At 41.7% G+C, this 18,277-nt stretch overlaps 1 protein-coding gene across 1 annotated transcript in view; it reads left to right on the forward strand.

The window, feature by feature from the left end:
* cables2b (Cdk5 and Abl enzyme substrate 2b) overlaps positions 1–13,172 on the forward strand; it is a 36,945-nt gene extending 23,773 nt beyond the window's left edge. Inside the window, exons 4-9 of the mRNA XM_063015475.1 lie at positions 2,759–2,867; positions 3,287–3,437; positions 7,191–7,285; positions 9,146–9,252; positions 12,023–12,227; positions 12,956–13,172. Coding sequence (XP_062871545.1) covers positions 2,759–2,867; positions 3,287–3,437; positions 7,191–7,285; positions 9,146–9,252; positions 12,023–12,227; positions 12,956–13,099 — 811 coding nt within the window. The 3' untranslated portion in view covers positions 13,100–13,172. The remainder of the gene's footprint in view (positions 1–2,758; positions 2,868–3,286; positions 3,438–7,190; positions 7,286–9,145; positions 9,253–12,022; positions 12,228–12,955) is intronic.
* The last annotated feature ends 5,105 nt before the right edge of the window (positions 13,173–18,277 follow it).

Consider the following 18,277-nt stretch of genomic DNA (forward strand, 5'->3'; position numbering starts at 1 on the left):
GATATAAACTGTCTGTTCTCTCTTCCAACTCCCTAAATTGGCAATACCATGCAAATGTTAGACTTCCCATGGAAACATGAACTTGTGAGTGCAGAAAGGTTGTCATTTAGGTCTTATATTTAACTGCGGTAATTCTTCTCATCATTGTTTTGTTGCTCATAGTTTCTGTTTGGTTAGTTTTTGGTTTGTTACAACATTCAACCAGTCATCTTAACCATCTGGGCAGTCGTAATTCAGAGGTTAAGGTACTGGACTGGTAATTTAGAATGGTCAAGCCCCACTGCTGCCAGGTTGCCACTATCGAGTCCTTGAGCAAGGATCTGCTTCTCACCCAGTCACACAAGAAACAATATCGTCTCTACATAATGTAAAAAGAACAGACCCCAAGATGAATTCTTGTGGGACACCTTTTGCAGTTTGCACAAATTCTAATGTGTATTTCCAAGAGCAATTTTAAAAGCTCTGAATGATCAACTGATGCAAACAACTGGGTTTGGGACCGCAGGTAAGGGTGCACTGATGTACTGTATTGCCAAAAGTATTCGCTCGTCTGCCTTCACACGCATATGAACTTAAGTGACGTCCCATTCTTAATCCATAGGATTTAATATGATGTCGGCCCACCCTTTGCAGCTCTAACAGCTTCAACTCTTCTGGGAAAGGCTCTCCGCAAGGTTTAGGAGTGTGTTTAGGGGAATTTTTGACCATTCTAACAGAGGCGCATTTGTGAGGTCAGACACTGATGTTGGATGAGAAGGCCTGGTTTGCGGTTGGGTTGAGGTCAGGACTCAAGTTTTTCCACACCAGACTCACTCATCCATGTCTTTATGGACCTTGCTTTGTGCACTGGTGCGCAGTCATGTTGGAACATCCCCAAACTATTCCCACAAAGTTAGCAGAATGAAATTGTCCAAATTCTCTTGGTATGCTGAAGCATTAAGAGTTCCTTTTACTGGAACTAAGGGGCCGAGCCCAACTCCTGAAAAACAACCCCACACCATAATCCCCCCTCCACCAAACTTTACACTTGGCACGATGCAGTCAGACGAGTACCGTTCTCCTGGCAACCGCCAAACCCAGACTCGTCCATCGGATTGCCAGACGGAGAAGCGCGATTCATCACTCCAGAGAACATGTCTCCACTGCTCTAGAGTCCAGTGGCGGCGTGCTTTACACCACTGCATCCGACGCTTTGCATTGCTCTTGGTGACATGAGGTTTGGATGCAGCTGCTCGGCCATGGAAACCCATTCCATGAAGCTCTCTACACACTGTTCTTGAGCTAATCTGAAGGCCACATGAAGTTTGGAGGTCTGTAGCGATCGCATTATGCACCTCAGCATCCGCTGACCACGCTCTGTCATTTCACGTGGCTACCATTTCGTGGCTGAGTTGCTGTCGTTCCCAATCGCTTCCACTTTGTTATAATAGCACTGACAGTTGACTGTGGAATATTTAAGAGGAATATATATATAATAGGAAATTTCATGACTGGACTTGTTACACAGGTGGCATCTTATCACGGTACCACGCTGAAATTCACTGAGCTCCTGAGAGTGATCCATTCTTTCACTAATGTTTGTAGAAGCAGTCTGCATGCCTAGGTGCTTGGTTTTATACACCTGTGGCCATGGAAGTGATTGGAACACCTGAATTAAATGATTTGGATGGGTAAGTGAATACTTTTGGCAGTATAGTGTACATGTAGCCCCAGCCCCAGAACTAGGTTCTGAGAGATTCACCCCTCACCTACTCCCTTTCTCCTCTCCTACAGACACCCAGTCCTTTCTCCACACACCTTTTGTCATCTTGTATCCTGACCCCCCTCTTGTATCTTGTATTACCTGTTATAAAACCAACACCCATTTTCACCCCTTTTATGGTCAGTACCCCCACAGGACCACTACAGAGCAGGTATTATTTAAGTGGTGGGTCATTCTCAGCACTGCAGTGACCATGACATGGTGGTGGTGTGTTAGTGTGTGTTGTGCTGGTATGAGTGGATCAGACACAGCAGCGCTGCTGCAGTTTTTAAACACCTCACTGTCACTGCTGGACTGAGACTAGTTTACCAACCAAAAACATCCAGCTAACAGCACCCCGTGGGCAGCGTCCTGTGACCACTGATGAAGGGTGGACCAACTAGGTAGGAGTGTCTAATAGAGTGGACAGTGAGTGGACACAGTATTTAAAAACTCCAGCAGAGCTGCTGTGTCTGATCCACTCATACCAGCACAACACACACTAACACACCACCACCATGTCAGTGTCAGTGCAGTGCTGAGAATGATCCACCACCTAAATAATACCTGCTCTGTAGTGGTCCTGTGGGGGTCCTGACCATTGAAACACAGCATGAAAGGGGGCTAACAAAGCATGTAGAGAAACAGACGGACTACAGTCAGTAATTGTAGAACCGTATTGTACAGAGTGCTTCTATATGGTATACAAATAAATTTGACTTGACTTTTATTGTAGCATTGTACAATGGTAGCATCTTCTTTGCTGTTACTGTACATTTAAGATAGTCTAGTCTTTTTCTGCCTTTAAACAATGAAGCTGTGGTTATTGTTGTACTTTTTGCGTGATTTGACGTGCTGTGATGTAAGCAGCACTCGCATGCACACCTTTTCTGTGTCCTAAGGATTAAACACGATATCTATAAAAGCCAGAATCTCCTCAGTCGGCTGTTGATCTGCCACCACTTCACAGTAAACCATTAAATCATTGTAAACAATTTCTTTTTTTGTCTTTTACAGTGACCCATCTCTCAACGCTCAAAGGAGGAGGCATTCATCCGGAGGGGTTTCCAGCACACTAGAAATGCTTCCTGGCCTGGAAGGGGTGGAGCTGGGTATATACGGCAGGGTGAGAACTCAAGCTCTTATTTGTTCGGTCATCTGTCCAGATGTCAGAACCAGCACAGTGTGGGCATGCTTAGTGACTCAACTGATTGACACCCTGCTGAGCACCGAAAAGCCCATTTCACTGTTTTTACTCAGACCCTGTGAGGCCAACGAGACGTTGTTATATCTAAATATTTCCAGACTCTGGACAAGTTTTGTAGATTTATAAGGGTGGCACGGTGGCTCGGTGACTAGCACTGTCACCTCACAGCGAGAAGGTACTGGGTTCGATCCCCAGGTGGGGCGGTCAGGGTCCTTTCTGTGTGTAGTTTGCATCCATGACTGTGTTTGACATTAAATTTGTGCCCTGTCATGAATGTAACCAAGAGTGTAAAACATGACGTTAAAATCCTAATAAATAAATGAATACGTGTGTTTTAGACGGTCTCCTACGCCCAGTTCCTGTACCCCACTAATGCTTTGGTTCGGGAGAAGCCACCGGAGATCGCTCTACAGCTGACCCACTCCAGGAACAGCATCCCACGTAGCTACCCTCCATCACGCCTCAACAGCGCCGTTGGCATCGACTTGGGTACGACCTGTTCATACACACAACATTCTCAAAAAAGCAGATTCTCACTATTTCTTATGACCGCGAGCTATAACACAAGTTTAAAAGTAAAACTGTGAGTAAAATATAGCTAAACATAGATGTATGTGGATGCTTTCAGATTTGACGGTGGGCGGCACGCTGGCTTAGTGGGTAGCACTGTCGCCTCACAGCAAGAAGGTCCTGGGTTCAATCCCCAGGTGGGGCGGTCCGGGTCCTTTCTGTGTGGAGTTTGCATGTTCTCCCCGTGCCTGCGTGGGTTTACTCCGGGTGCTCCGGTTTCCTCCCACAATCCAAAGACATGCAAGTGAGGTGAATTGAAGATACTAAACTGTCCATGACTGTGTTTGATATAAACTTGTGAATTGATGAACCTTGTGTAATGAATAACTACCGCACTGTTCGAGACAAGCGCTGAGCAAAGCGGCAGTTTGCATCAAGGCCCTCAGCTTTGCATGTGCAATGCGCCCTCAGAGTGAGCTATGTATATACACCATGTAGCATGCAATTCAGCCACAGGAATGACTACTAGCTTTTTGATGTAACACTGTGTTTGCTCGTAGATCTTTTGCTTACAATAAGGCTTACAATACATAGATATGGCGACAGTGGTAGCCTAGTGGGTAGACCTTTGGGCTATCAATACACGCTGCAACCAGAGCTGGGATCTCGAATACATCGTATTGAATCTCAGCTCTACCTGCCGGCTAGGCTGAGCGGCCACATGAACAACGTTTGGCCTGTTGTCCAGAAATGGCTGGGACTAAGCCGGGTGGGGTCTCTCTCTCATAACTGGTGCAATTACGACCTTGATGGCGCCTGCACAGAGATGAGAAAAGAGTGCTGTCAGGGTGTGTCTCTTTGTACACAACGCTGAGCTGCACTGCACTGCACTCGTCAAATTGTAGGTGATAAGATGCATACGGCATGCTGGGGGTCTCCGTTCTCCTTAATCAGAGCGGGGATCGACATTGGTGGAGAGGAAGCATGATGCAATCGGGCAGTTGGAATCTCTCCTAAAAGGGGAGAAAATGCATAAAGAAAATAAATAAATAAATATATATATATGTAACGTTGAGAGTTTAAATCCCAGCTCTGCCATGCAGCCACTGTTTAGCCCATGAGCAAGGCCCTTAATCCTCTCTGCTCCAGAGGCGTCGGACAATGGCTGACCCTGCGCCCTGACCCCAGCTTTTAAATGAGCAGGGATATGCTGAAAAAGACTTTAGCTGTACTGTAGCTCGTGTATCTGTATATATATATAACAAATAAAGGCATTCTATATACAGTATAAACTGTTATCATAGAAAAACAAAACTTGGGGGTAAACAATCGTACATTGCCTGTAATGCCTGTAATAACACAGTTTTGTATCTGTGAAACTACCGGAAACGATCGTATTATTTTTAAATGAACATTTATTTAATATGGGGGGAAAAAACCTAAACCCACGACCAACTGAGTGTGACAGCGTCTCTATAACAATGTATTCTCATGCTCAATCTGTGGTCAGAAGAAGGCAAACGAATGCAGTTGTGACCCCAATTATGCACACAAACAGGGAGAAAGCTGAAAATAGATTTCAGCGTGTGTGTGTGACTCACTGAATGTGAAAGGAAGTGGCAACTAACGTACTGCAGCTGGCCATTAATGTAGTTCTTCAAGCAGAGCAGCATTCGTGCGCCTGTCTGTATCAAACAGCGTTCGTTCAGGGTCATTAACACGGCTCTTGCTGTTTTCTTGTAGCCTTCTTCCAGATTTAGCAACCGCTCATTAAGCATACACATGGTCGCGCTGTGTATGTCAGAGAGGTGTGTAGTTCGAGCAAGCCTCTGTACTTTAAATATTTAAATATATTAACATTTGAAGCTTGTATATGTGGCAAAATGCATTTACGCGGATGCTGTTTAGTAGATGCCTTTGTTGCTTGTTGTACTTCCACTTTTGGGAACCCTGATCTTGTCCGAGAAGGCTATATTCGCCTGATACACGTTCCCTCTGACGCATGCACAGTCCACCGACCCCTTCTTGTTCGCCCGTATTTTGGTGGATTTGCACGTGAGGCCAGTCTCGCACATGGAGAGTCACACCAATCTCCTCTTTCTGTACAGTGTGATCCAAAAAGACTTAGTACTTAAGCCCAATGCATGCCAATCTACAGTCAGTCAAATATAAGATAAAATAGCCTGCAGGTCCACCCCATTTTGTGTTGCACTTAACTGTGAGGTACCTTGTATCTTGTAAATGGTTTTGCGTATAACCTGAATTTCTCCGAACGCTTAATCACACATCCAGTAGTCACTGCCCTCTTGTGGATGGTATGTGAATAGCAAGGTAATTTTATTTACATTTACGTTTTCAGCATTTAGCAGTCGCTTTTATCTAAAACGACTTACCATCTCTGTTACCGGTAGGTCGGGCACTGCCGGAATTACGACCTCTGCTGGCTAATCCATGATGCCTGCCCAATTAGACAGGGGGATACTGTAGATTGGCATGACCCTCCATCCTAATGTGAATCGGCCTCGTGCTGGTCCTTCTTGGTCAGGAGTTGAAGCCTGCAGCAGTAGAGGTGGAAATTGTTAGGTTCTGTGGCGTCAGGGGAATGTGCCATCTCTCCCTGACACCACAGGCCTTACAGAGCAGAAACGAGCTGCTCATTTAATTACCTGGGCAGCTCGTTAGGGCGAACGAGCTACAGCTGTGCCTGGTGCCTTCCCTTATTTAAGGGATAGGTGCAGAGCTGTAGCCGTCGCACCTTCTGCTCATGTTGACCGATTCTTTTTTCTTTCTTTGAGTTTGTTTGACACTGCGGTGTCCTTTTATGTTTATTGTTTTTTTTATCTTCAGGTTGTGCCGCCGCACTGTGCCGCCGCCGCCGTGCCGCTGCCGCCGGGCCACCGCTAGTGGGCGCCACCACGCCGCCGCCAAGCTGCCGCCATAGTGCCGCAGCTGTCGTGCCGCCGCCGCCGCCTGGTTGCCGCTCTCAGGTCGCCGTCGGGCCGCTGCCGCCGAGCCGTCGAGCCGCCGTGCCGCCGCCACCTAGAGACCCCATGACTGCGCCCAGAGGAACCTGACCCCCTCCCAGCTACCGCTGGTGACAGCGTCACGTTCCGCCCTCTGGAGCGCAGGAGCAAATGGCCACTTCCCAGCCACCCTGGCTGGTGACAGCGCCTTTGCTTTTAACTTTTGGAATCCGCAAGTAAATCACACCCGGTGGATGGCATGGCGCTGACCAGCATTAACTGCTGGTGAGCGCCGTGCCATTTATCTACCGGCGGTGTTATCCCCCCTTCTTCGGCCAACAGCGCGAGGTTTCCCACCTCGCGAACCCGGTCGCTTCGCCTCTTTAGTGCTGGGAGCGGTTTTGCTTTCAGCGTTGCTGTGGCAGCGTGCTTAAGCTCCCAGCCTGGAGGTGAGCGACCAGGGTTCGCGCCTTGCGCTTTCCCTTTTTCCCCTTTATGTTTTTTCCCTGGTTTCTTTCAGTCTGGCGTCACCGGCTGCCTTCGGGATTCCCCGAAGTGTTTTTTGTTACTGTTATTCCTTTATTTTATTGTATATTATGTTTATGATTTTGTAAATAAAACCCTTTTAAGTTAAACCCTCTGCATCCTTGGGTCCTTCCTCCCCACATCATAACAGAAATAGGAGGGAATTGGAGGGAAAAATACCCACATTGGCTGTGACAATTCATCTTTGTGGTTTATTTTTTTTTATTTTTTTGTTTGTTTCCAGGCCTGGATGATGCTGATTATGATCCCAACCTGCTTAGTGATCCTCAGTGGCCTTGTGGGAAGCATAAACGAGTTCTGATCTTTAACTCCTACATGGTAAATAGGTGAATTTGAACGATTACAAAGAAATGCACACACTTTATTTATTACATTTAACCCATTTGTTATTGCATGATATGGTGGTATGCATGCAAATCCAGAACTATCTGTATCATATGTACAGGTCATATAAATGAAAACAACCATTTAATAAGCATTTAATAAAGTATCTATCTATCTATCTATCTATCTATCTATCTATCTATCTATCTATCTTTAATGTGGGATTTAGAATTTAAATGTGTACCATATGTGCTCATATAATGGTGAAAATGAATCAGTTAATAGTGGGGGCCAGATTATGACACACAGCCTGCTCCTCACTCTTTAACAAGGCACTGACTTGTGCCATCTGAATATCAGGGTCAAAATTTGGTTGACTGTATACATATAGTGAGACTGAGAATAGTCCACCAGCCAAAACTATCCAGCCAACAACGCCCCGTGGTCAGCGTCCTGTGACCACTGATGAAGGTCTAGAAGATGACCAACTCAAACAGCAGCAATAGATGAGCGATCGTCTCTGACTTTACATCTACAAAGTGGACCAACTAGGTAGGAGTGTCTAACAGAGTGGACAGTGAGTGGACACGGTATTTAAAAACTCCAGCAGCGCTGCTGTGTCTGATCCACTCATACCAGCACAACACACAATAACACACCACCACCATGTCAGTGTCACTGCAGTGCTGAGAATCATCCACGACCTAAATAATACCTGCTCTGTAGTGGTCCTTGGAGAGTCCTGACTGTTGAAGAACAGAATGAAAGGGGGCTAACAAAGCATGCAGAGAAACAGACGGACTACAGTAAGTAATTGTAGAACTACAAAGTGCTTCTATATGGAGTGGAGCTGATAAAATAGACAGTGAGTGTAGAAGCAAAGAGGTGGTTTTATATACATATATATATGTATTTTATATATTCAAACATGCAGTCAGGTTAACTGGATCTACTTAATCGCATTTGGTGTTTGTCTTGTGATGGACTGGCGACCTGTCCAGCGTGTTTCCTACCTTTCACCAGGGAATTGTATCCACCATGACCCTGAAAAGAATAAAGCAGTGCTAAAACAGACAGTAAATGAATGAATTTGGAGTCATTGATGTAAATGTTTCAAGAGTATTTCATTAGCTGGTATGAACCAATCAAAAGGCCAGCATGCTATTCAAGGGCTGCATCTGGCCTGTAGGCTCAGATTATGGCAAAAAAAAAAAAGAACCAAACCAAACAAAAAAGCAATGTGAATGACTTATTGTATTATATTACATACACATTACAGTGTTATTATGTTATATTGTCTGTTTTGCTCCTTTAATGTGCTGCAGTTAGTAAGGGATTAGTTTATGGCAGTAGCTCTCCAGTGATTTTGTTCCCTCTCTAGGAGGTCAGATTCAGGTTGATCCAAGCTTTTCCACTAATCCTACCATCCTATCTCTGTCATTCACTCTTTCACTTGTGTGCACACACACACACAGTGTAGGAACAGTAAATGACTGTGAGATTAAGCTTAAAGCAGGCTGAATGTCGTCTGTATATATTTACTCCCCGGTCTTTTCTGACAAATGGACACCAGACAGCACAAGGGTGCAATTGTACAGCAGCAAGAAATCCATTTGGACCTTCCTTGCCTCAGGCACAGCCAGGTCAATAGCACCGCTTGGGAACAGCATTGCCATATGCGCTGGCCGAGAGCTTGAGCTTTCAAGCGCATATTTAGCGTGGCTCTCTTTACTCAGTACAGCTTTCTGTGGCCATTTCTTTTCACCTGCTAGAATTGCTACTGGGAAAGGCATCATGTTATCCTCTTTTTCTGTCATGCACAACATGAATGTTGCTTTTGTCTTTTTCTTTCAGACCACAGTGATAGAGTATGTTAAACCATCAGATCTGAAGAAGGACATGAATGAGACCTTCAAAGAGAAATTTCCTCACATTAAACTTACACTCAGCAAAATCAGAAGGTAAAATAAGATATCTGCATATACAAGTATTAAGAAATATTAAAATATTACTAGCTCCGGGACAAACATAATTAAAATGATCTTGAAGCAGTTTTTATGGCAGAAGCTGCACTTTACATACATATAATCACCAACAGTTGTCAGTAATATTTATATTCTGTAATATAGTAATATTCTAAAAGCAGAATATAGCAGATAAATTAAATTCAGATGAATTACGTTCAGATGAGTCAAATTCAGATTAATTACATTTGGATGAATAAAATTTAGATGAATTACATTCAGAAGAATCAAATTCAGATAAATTAAATTCAGATGAATTACGTTCAGATGGATCAAATTCAGATGAATTACATTCAGATGAACTATGTTTAGATTAATCAAATTCAGATTAATCAAATTTAGATGAATTAAATTCAGATGAATCAAATTCAGATGAACTATGTTTAGATTAATCAAATTCAGATTAATCAAATTTAGATGAATTAAATTCAGATGAATCAAATTCAGATGAACTATGTTTAGATTAATCAAATTTAGATTAATCAAATTTAGATGAATTAAATTCAGATGAATCAAATTCAGATGAACTATGTTTAGATTAATCAAATTCAGATTAATCTAATTTATATTAATTAAATTCAGATGAATCAAATTCAGATTAATTACATTCAGATGAATCAAATTCATATGAATCAAATTCAGATGAACTACGTTTAGATTAATCAAATTCAATATTAGTGCCTGACTTCACAAATGTCACTTTAACTAAATGGGCACAAATTTCCACAGACATGCCCCAAAATCTTAGTATATCATGGGAAGTAAATTATGGGCTGCACAATGAAAGCTTACACTATATTAATGTGTAAGTGGTAGCCTTGCGGGTAGAGCTTTGGGCTATCAACTGAAAGATTGGGAGTTCAAATCCCAGCTAGTACATCTGTATATGTACAGTATACAGTGCCTTGCAAAAGTATTCAGCCCCCTTGAACTTTTCAACCTTTTGCCACATTTCAGGCTTTAAACATAAAGATATGAAATTGTAATTTTTTGTGAAGAATCAATAACAAGTGCGACACAATTGTGAAGTGGAACGAAATTTATTGGATATTTTAAACTTTTTTTAGAAATAAAAACCTGAAAAGTGGGGCGTGCAATATTATTCAGCCCCTTTACTTTCAGTGCAGCAAACTCACTCCAGAAGTTCAGTGAGGATCTCTGAATGATCCAATGTTGACCTAAATGACTGATGGTGATAAATAGAATCCACCTGTGTGTAATCAAGTCTCCGTATAAATGCACCTGCTCTGTGATAGTCTCAGAGTTCTGTTTAAAGCACAGAGAGCATCATGAAGACCAAGGAACACACCAGGCAGGTCCGAGATACTGTTGTGGAGAAGTTTAAAGCCGAATTTGGATACAAAAAGATTTCCCAAGCTTTAAACATCTCAAGGAGCACTGTGCAAGCGATCATATTGAAATGAAGGGAGTATCAGACCACTGCAAATCTACCAAGACCCGGCCGTCCCTCTAAACTTTCAGCTCAAACAAGGAGAAGACTGATCAGAGATGCAGCCAAGAGGCCCATGATCACTCTGAATGAACTGCAGAGATCTACAGCTGAGGTGGGAGAATCTGTCCATAGGACAACAATCAGTCGTACACTGCACAAATCTGGCCTTTATGGAAGAGTGGCAAGAAGAAAGCCATTTCTCAAAGATATCTATAAAAAGTCACCTGGGAGACACACCAAACATGTGGAAGAAGGTGCTCTGGTCAGATGAAACCAAAATCGAACTTTTTGGCCACAACGCAAAACGTTATGTTTGGCATAAAAGCAACACAGCTCATCACCCTGAACACACCATCCCCACTGTCAAACATGGTGGTGGCAGCATCATGGTTTGGGCCTGCTTTTCTTCAGCAGGGACAGGGAAGATGGTTAAAATTGATGGGAAGATGGATGGAGCCAAATACAGGACCATTCTGGAAGAAAACCTGTTGCAGTCTGCAAAAGACCTGAGACTGGGACGGTGATTTATCTTCCAACAAGACAATGATCCAAAACATAAAGCAAAATCTACAATGGAATGGTTCACAAATAAACTTATCCAGGTGTTAAAATGGCCAAGTCAAAGTCCAGACCTGAATCCCATCGAGAATCTGTGGAAAGAGCTGAAAACTGCTGTTCACAAACGCTCTCCATCCAACCTCACTGAGCTCGAACTGTTTTGCAAGGAAGAATGGGCAAAAATTTCTGTATCTCGATGTGCAAAACTAATAGAGACATACCCCAAGCGACTTGCAGCTGTAATCGCAGCAAAAGGTGGCGCTACAAAGTATTAACGCAAGGGGGCTGAATAATATTGCACGCCCCACTTTTCAGTTTTTTATTTCTAAAAAAAGTTTAAAATATCCAATTAATTTCGTTCCACTTCACGATTGTGTCCCGCTTGTTGTTGATTCTTCACAAAAAATTACAATTTCATATCGTTATGTTTAAAGCCTGAAATGTGGCAAAAGGTTGAAAAGTTCAAGGGGGCTGAATACTTTTGCAAGGCACTGTATATGACAAATAAAGGCACTCTATTTAACGTTTGGATTGGCATGCCCAAGAAGCTCATGGTCAGGTGTCCGTTATTATTTTTGCCATATAGTGTAAATGTTTCTTTTATTAAGTGCTATACACTTAAATAAATGTTACTTCACTTAAAAGTTACTTTGTTCATTTTGTTGTTGTTTTTCTTTTTTTCTGTGTTTTGATCAGTCTGAAGCGAGAGATGCGCACTGTCGGGGAGGAATGCAATCTGCAGCCAGTCACCATAGCCATGGCGTTTGCCTACTTTGAAAAGCTCGTCCTGCAGGGTCGCCTCAACAAGCAGAACAGGAAGCTGGTGGCCACAGCCTGCCTCCTGTTGGCTGCCAAGATCAGCAGCGACCTTAAAAAACAAGAGGTCAAACAGCTAATTGATGTGAGTTAATCAAATCAACGGTTTATAACTTGGTTGTCACACAGCATGGGGGTGTTACGCTTATTTCACCTCATGTAAAACATAAACGACATAAACACTCAGTAATGTTAAGGGGTTATTTGTTGACTGACAGGGTTAAATATGGATTAAAAGTGATGATTGGTCAAAAGTTACATTCTCATTTGAGACATTGCTATTAAAACACAGATTGCTAGTACGACAGCCATCCTCAATAAGATTGTGACGACTATCCCTTCTCAGACCTTCTCGGCTCTCCTGCAGACCGGGTGCCTATACAGGCAATGATTGGCTTGTCCGATCAGCTAGGCTTGCCAGAGGGCCACAATTTTGACCTCTGCTGGCTGTTTGATGGCGTCTGAACAGAGACGGGGATAAGGGAGATCGGTGTGTGACACTCCATGCACAATACGGATCTCCTCTTGCAGGCGAAAAGAAGTGGTCAGCTACTGCACTCATGTCGGAGGGTGTGAGTGATAGTCACAGCTTTCCTCGGTCTGTAGTTTAGGTTGGCAGCAGTGGAAGAAGCAAAATGCGATCAGGTAAATGATTATGACTAAATTGGGAGGAAAACTGTGGGAAATGCATATAAAAGTAAGACACTACTTATGTTTACTTATTACTTAGTACAGGAAACATATTGTTTGGAACGAAGTCCTTTTTCACTTCCTTTTTCTAATTTAAAACATTTACTACTACTGTTTTTGCAGAAACTGGAGGAGAAGTTCAGGCTCGGTCGGCGTGAGCTCATCGCTTTTGAGTTCACCATTCTGGTAGGCCTAGAAATGGCCCTCTACCTGCCTGACAGTAAGGTCATGCCCCACTACCGCAGACTCACCCAGGGATCTTCTTAAACTGTTTGTGTGGATGGTATGAATGCAAGGTGAAAAGAGTACGGGTTGAAAATTACAAACCAGGAAATTCTGAAATTCTCACTTAAATTATTACACTACGCATAAGATTTGGAATAAAAAAAAACATTGTAGGAAATTTAAGGGGAACAAATGCTAAATAGAAACACAATTTGTTGTCATGGCCCAAGAACTTCTCTCAGGAATGACACATGGATGGTTTCGCAGTACCCGAAAAATGTACTGGTTGGATAGCAGAAAATTGCACTAATCCAAATAGCAGAGGTCGGCCTAGTGGGGTGTGGGTATATTAAGACCTCAAGACAGTACTAAGTCCTACTGTTTTATTTAACACGATCTTATACTCGGGGTAATAAAAGATAAATTATTAATCAGTAACGGTAAACAAATGGTGGTTTTTAAGCACGTATAAGCACTTAAATGACGAGGGAAGTCTTTTCCCAGATCATGTGTATAGTTTTAACATTCCTTTTCAGTTCACCAAAGTTTATATTTAAATTCTATGTTGTTAATTTACTGACTGCACATTTTATTTACGATCACTATTAATTTATGGCATCCAGGCATTTTTTGGTTTTAACCAGTATGTTTTAGAAGTATACGTATACACTATCTGTATTTTATGTAGATTTCTAGCACAGAAAACACACAAAGTATGTGTTATCTTGCACAGTTTTTACATTCATTATTATATTAATTATTACCACACTGTTGTAGCTTGTAGTGGATTCAGAAAGGGTTTAGATCCCTTGACTTTTTGTCCACTTTGTGTTGTGGCTCTGATTTTGAATAGAATTGCCATTTCAACCATTTATCCATGTTTAATCATCCATAACGGCAAATGGAAATTCAGACCCTAAATTATTATAATACAAACTTTGCACACATTGGAATTGGGGCAGTTTATCCCATTCTTCATAGCAGATCATGTCAAACTTTGTCAGAATGCATAGAAAACATCTGTTAACTGCTATCTTAAGGTCTCTTTACAGATGTGTAGTATTGTTTAAGTACAGGCTGGGCTCAAAGAGACATATGGAGACTTGCCCCAAAGACAAAGTGCTCAAAGTGTTGTTTTGGCTGTATGCTTCAGGTCATTGTTTTGTTGAAAGTTGAACTTTTGCCATGCTTTCTGGATGTAGTTTTTTATGGATTTTCTTGTATTTTTAGAATTTTAGGTGAATAAAATTCAGATGAATCAAATTCAGATGAATTACATTTAGATAAATCAAATTTAGATTAATCAAATTCAGATGAATCAAATTTAGATATATTGCATTCAGATGAATCAAATTCAGATGAATTACATTCAGATAAATCAAATTCAGGTGAATCAATTTCAGATTAATCAAATTCCAATATATTACATTCAGATGAATCAAATTCAGATGAATCAAATTCAGATTAATTACATTCAGATGAATCAAATTCTGATGAATCAAATTCTGATAAATCAAATTCTGATATATTACATACAGATGAATTAAATTCTGATATATTACATACAGATGAATCCAATTCAGGTGAATCAAATTCAGATGAACTACATTCAGATAAATCAAATCTAGATTAATTACACCTGGTTGAATCAAATTCAGATTAATTGCATTCAGATAAATCAAATTCAGATTAATTACATTCGGATTAATCAAATTCAGATGAATCAAACTAAATTTTAGAGTTTTTAGAATTCTTTTTCTAATGTTGTCACTTTGTCATTATGGATAATTGAGTGTAGACTAATTGGTAAAAATGGTATAATTATATCTATTCAAAACCAAATCCTTAAGACTAAGGGTTTGTCTGAAAACCTAGTGAGCTCCCTGCTGCCTTCCTAGGCAGCTGCCTAAGTAGAGAGGATTCTAATAAGACATCGAACTTATATGGCGGATTATTCGGACGCATACTTAGATAGCGATTACAGTGATTACATCACTGCAGTTTTCGCTTAATAAGCTAACACAGTTGTCTCAAGCCATTCAAACCAATGGGCTGAGGCGGCACAACCCGCTATGTTCAGAGGGCTTTGCGTATTCTATCAGTAATTTTTTGTGAGCCGAACTGAATGCTGAGATTGCCTTCACTGCTAAGAAAGCATCGGATGCATCTCACTACTCAGTCAGATTATCACTCAAAATAAGGCACCTCAGTAGGCAGCATTTTAAGGTATCTAAGAAATTAGTCAGCCCTCTTCTCTGGTGCGCATGTAGGATGACGTAAAATGCCGTCTATGTAGAGCTCACTAGGTTTTCAGACAGACGCAAAGTTTTTCTTCTGAACGTACTTGCTGAATCCATTTTAACTGGCCAGAACTAGTCTGACTTCAGTGTGCTTTATTTATCCCGGTTCTGTTTTAGATTTTTAAGACCTTGTTCTAAGGTTTGGATTCAAAGTGCTCTATATTAGAGCTAAATCAAGCATAGGCACATTTACTGTGCTTTTGTTCCTTTCCCCTTGTTTTACATCAGATTACTACTATTAAACAGCAGACTGTGTGCCCAATTATTTACCTAAAATCACTGGGTAAATCGGTGTGTAGTATGTATTTAGCAGACACAAGACCAGCACACAAGCATTTGTGTGATTTCTGTTAATAGAATCACAATGCAAATGACTCCTCATTTTGCTTCTTTACTTTCACAGACACTGTGTGAGTAAAATAGTAAAAGTTTTATTTCCTGTTTTGCTATAACACTGAACATGTATGCTAGATCATATCAGTTATTTAAATAAATTATAACAATAGCATAGTGCAGTATCAAACATCGATATGTCAAATGATCAAATGTATACTACATTATCGGATTTTTTATTATTAAATAGTAAATCAAATACGTTACCTTACCAAAGACTGTTTTATACCATGATGACATACCATTTTGTTACAAACTAGAGTCCTTCACCACCACATCAATAAAATATGTGTTCTCAAGGACTTAGACCACAAGTGAATTGTGCTTCCAATCAACAATCAGTTGCTGACTTGGTTGAACTACGTACAAACACGTACACCGATCAGCACTTTGTAGTTCTACAATTAGTCCATCTAATCCTCTACATACCTTTTTAGCCTGCTTTCACCCTGTTCTTCAATGGTCAGGACCACCACAGAGCAGGTATTATTTGGGTGGTGGATGATTCTCAGCACTGCAGTGACAATGACATGATGGTGGTGTGTTAGTGTGTGTTGTGCTGGTATGAGTGGATCAGACACAGCAGCGCTGCTGGAGTTTTTAAATACCGTGTCCACTCACTGTCCACTCCTACCTAGTTGGTCCACCTTGTAGATGTAAAGTCAGAGACGATCGCTCATCTATTGCTGCTGTTTGAGTTGGTCATCTTCTAGACCTTCATCAGTGGTCACAGGACGCTGCCCAGGGGGCGCTGTTGGCTGGATATTTTTGGTTGGTGGACTATTCTCAGTCCAGCAGTGACAGTGACAGCTGTGTTTTATCCACTCATACCAGCACAACACACACTAACACACCACCACCATGTCAGTGTCACTGCAGTGCTGAGAATGATCTACCACCCAATTAATACCTGCTCTGTATGAAAGGGGGCTAACAAAGTATGCAGAGAAACAGATGGACTACAGTCAGTAATTGTAGAACTACAAAGTGCTTCTATATTGTAGATGGAGCTGATAAAATGGACAGTAAGTGTAGAATGTTATACCTAATTGGTGTTTAATAAAATAGGAATTTGTTTTGTTCTTTGTTAAAGCAAGTAGCACTTTACCAGGACTGAATAGTCACTGATTTAATATTCTTCAGGTCCAGTCTTCCAGTTCGTCTGTGTCGTGTATTTATGACAGGGTGATCAGTTACTGTTGTCCCGATTTATTTCATTACCAAACATGGCGTCCCAGTGTTATCTTTCATTTTTATACATTCGCAATAATGTGATACTGTGAAACTATAATCAGTGACAGGAACATTTCTTTATATTTGCACTTAAGCAGAGCAGTGTTGGTTTGTGTTGGTTTGTGTGTAGTATGAACATCTTAATGATGCATTGTTGAATTACTAGTACGATTGTTAACTGTCTGCAGTGGGTGCAGTTTTAGATGAGATTTATAAAGGGACCAGTGTGAGGCACTTTATGTGTAAGACAGTTTTAATTATGTTTGACTCAATGTGCAAAGTAAGACTTGTGTTCAACTGAATATTATATGCACTTTTTTAAAGGAAATATCAACCCTTAATGACATCAAGATCAATATTTAAAACGAAAATCTGCAGTGAACATTAAATGACGTTCTAAATATACACCGATATGGCATAACATTATGACCACCTTCCTAATATTGTGTTGGTCCCCCTTTTGCTGCCAAAACAGCCCTGACCCGTCGAGACATGGACTCCACTAGACCCCGGAAGATGTGCTGTGGTATCTGGCACCAAGATGTCAGCAGCAGATCCTTTAACTCCTGTAAGTTGTGAGGTGGGGCCTCCATGGATCAGACTTGTTTGTCCAGCACATCCCACAGATGCTCGATTGGATTGAGATCTGGGGAATTTGGAGGTGCTCATGTGCCCATTGTTGGCGCTTACGGCGGTGGACAGGGGTCGGCATGGGCACCCTGACTGGTCTGCAGCTATGCAGCCCCATACGCAACAAACTGTGATGCACTGTGTACTCTGACACCTTTCTATCAGAACCAGCATTAACTTCTTCAGCAATTTGAGCTACAGTAAGTCGTCTGTTCAGCCTTCGCTCCCCACATGCATCAATGAGCCTTGGCCGCCCATGACCCTGTCGCCGGTTTACCACTGTTCCTTCCTTGGACAACTTTTGATAGATACTGACCACTGCAGACCGGGAACACCCCACAAGAGCTGCAGTTTTGGAGATGCTCTGACCCAGTCGACTAGCCATCACAATTTGGCCCTTGTCGAACTCGCTCAAATTCTTACACTCGTCCATTTTTCCTGCTTCTAACCCAATAACTTTGAGGATAAAATGTTCACTTGCTGCCTAATATATCCCACCCACTAACAGGTGCCGTGATGAAGAGATAATCAGTGTTATTCACGGTCATAATGTTATGCCTAGTCGGTGTATTTTCAACTGTATTTGACTCTTCTACAGTATATTACATTACACAACGCAACTGATTATGCTATTATGCTTATTTTACGCAGCTTTGCGGCTTTA

The sequence above is a fragment of the Trichomycterus rosablanca genome, chromosome 19, assembly GCF_030014385.1.
Source record: "Trichomycterus rosablanca isolate fTriRos1 chromosome 19, fTriRos1.hap1, whole genome shotgun sequence".
Taxonomy (NCBI): domain Eukaryota; kingdom Metazoa; phylum Chordata; class Actinopteri; order Siluriformes; family Trichomycteridae; genus Trichomycterus; species Trichomycterus rosablanca.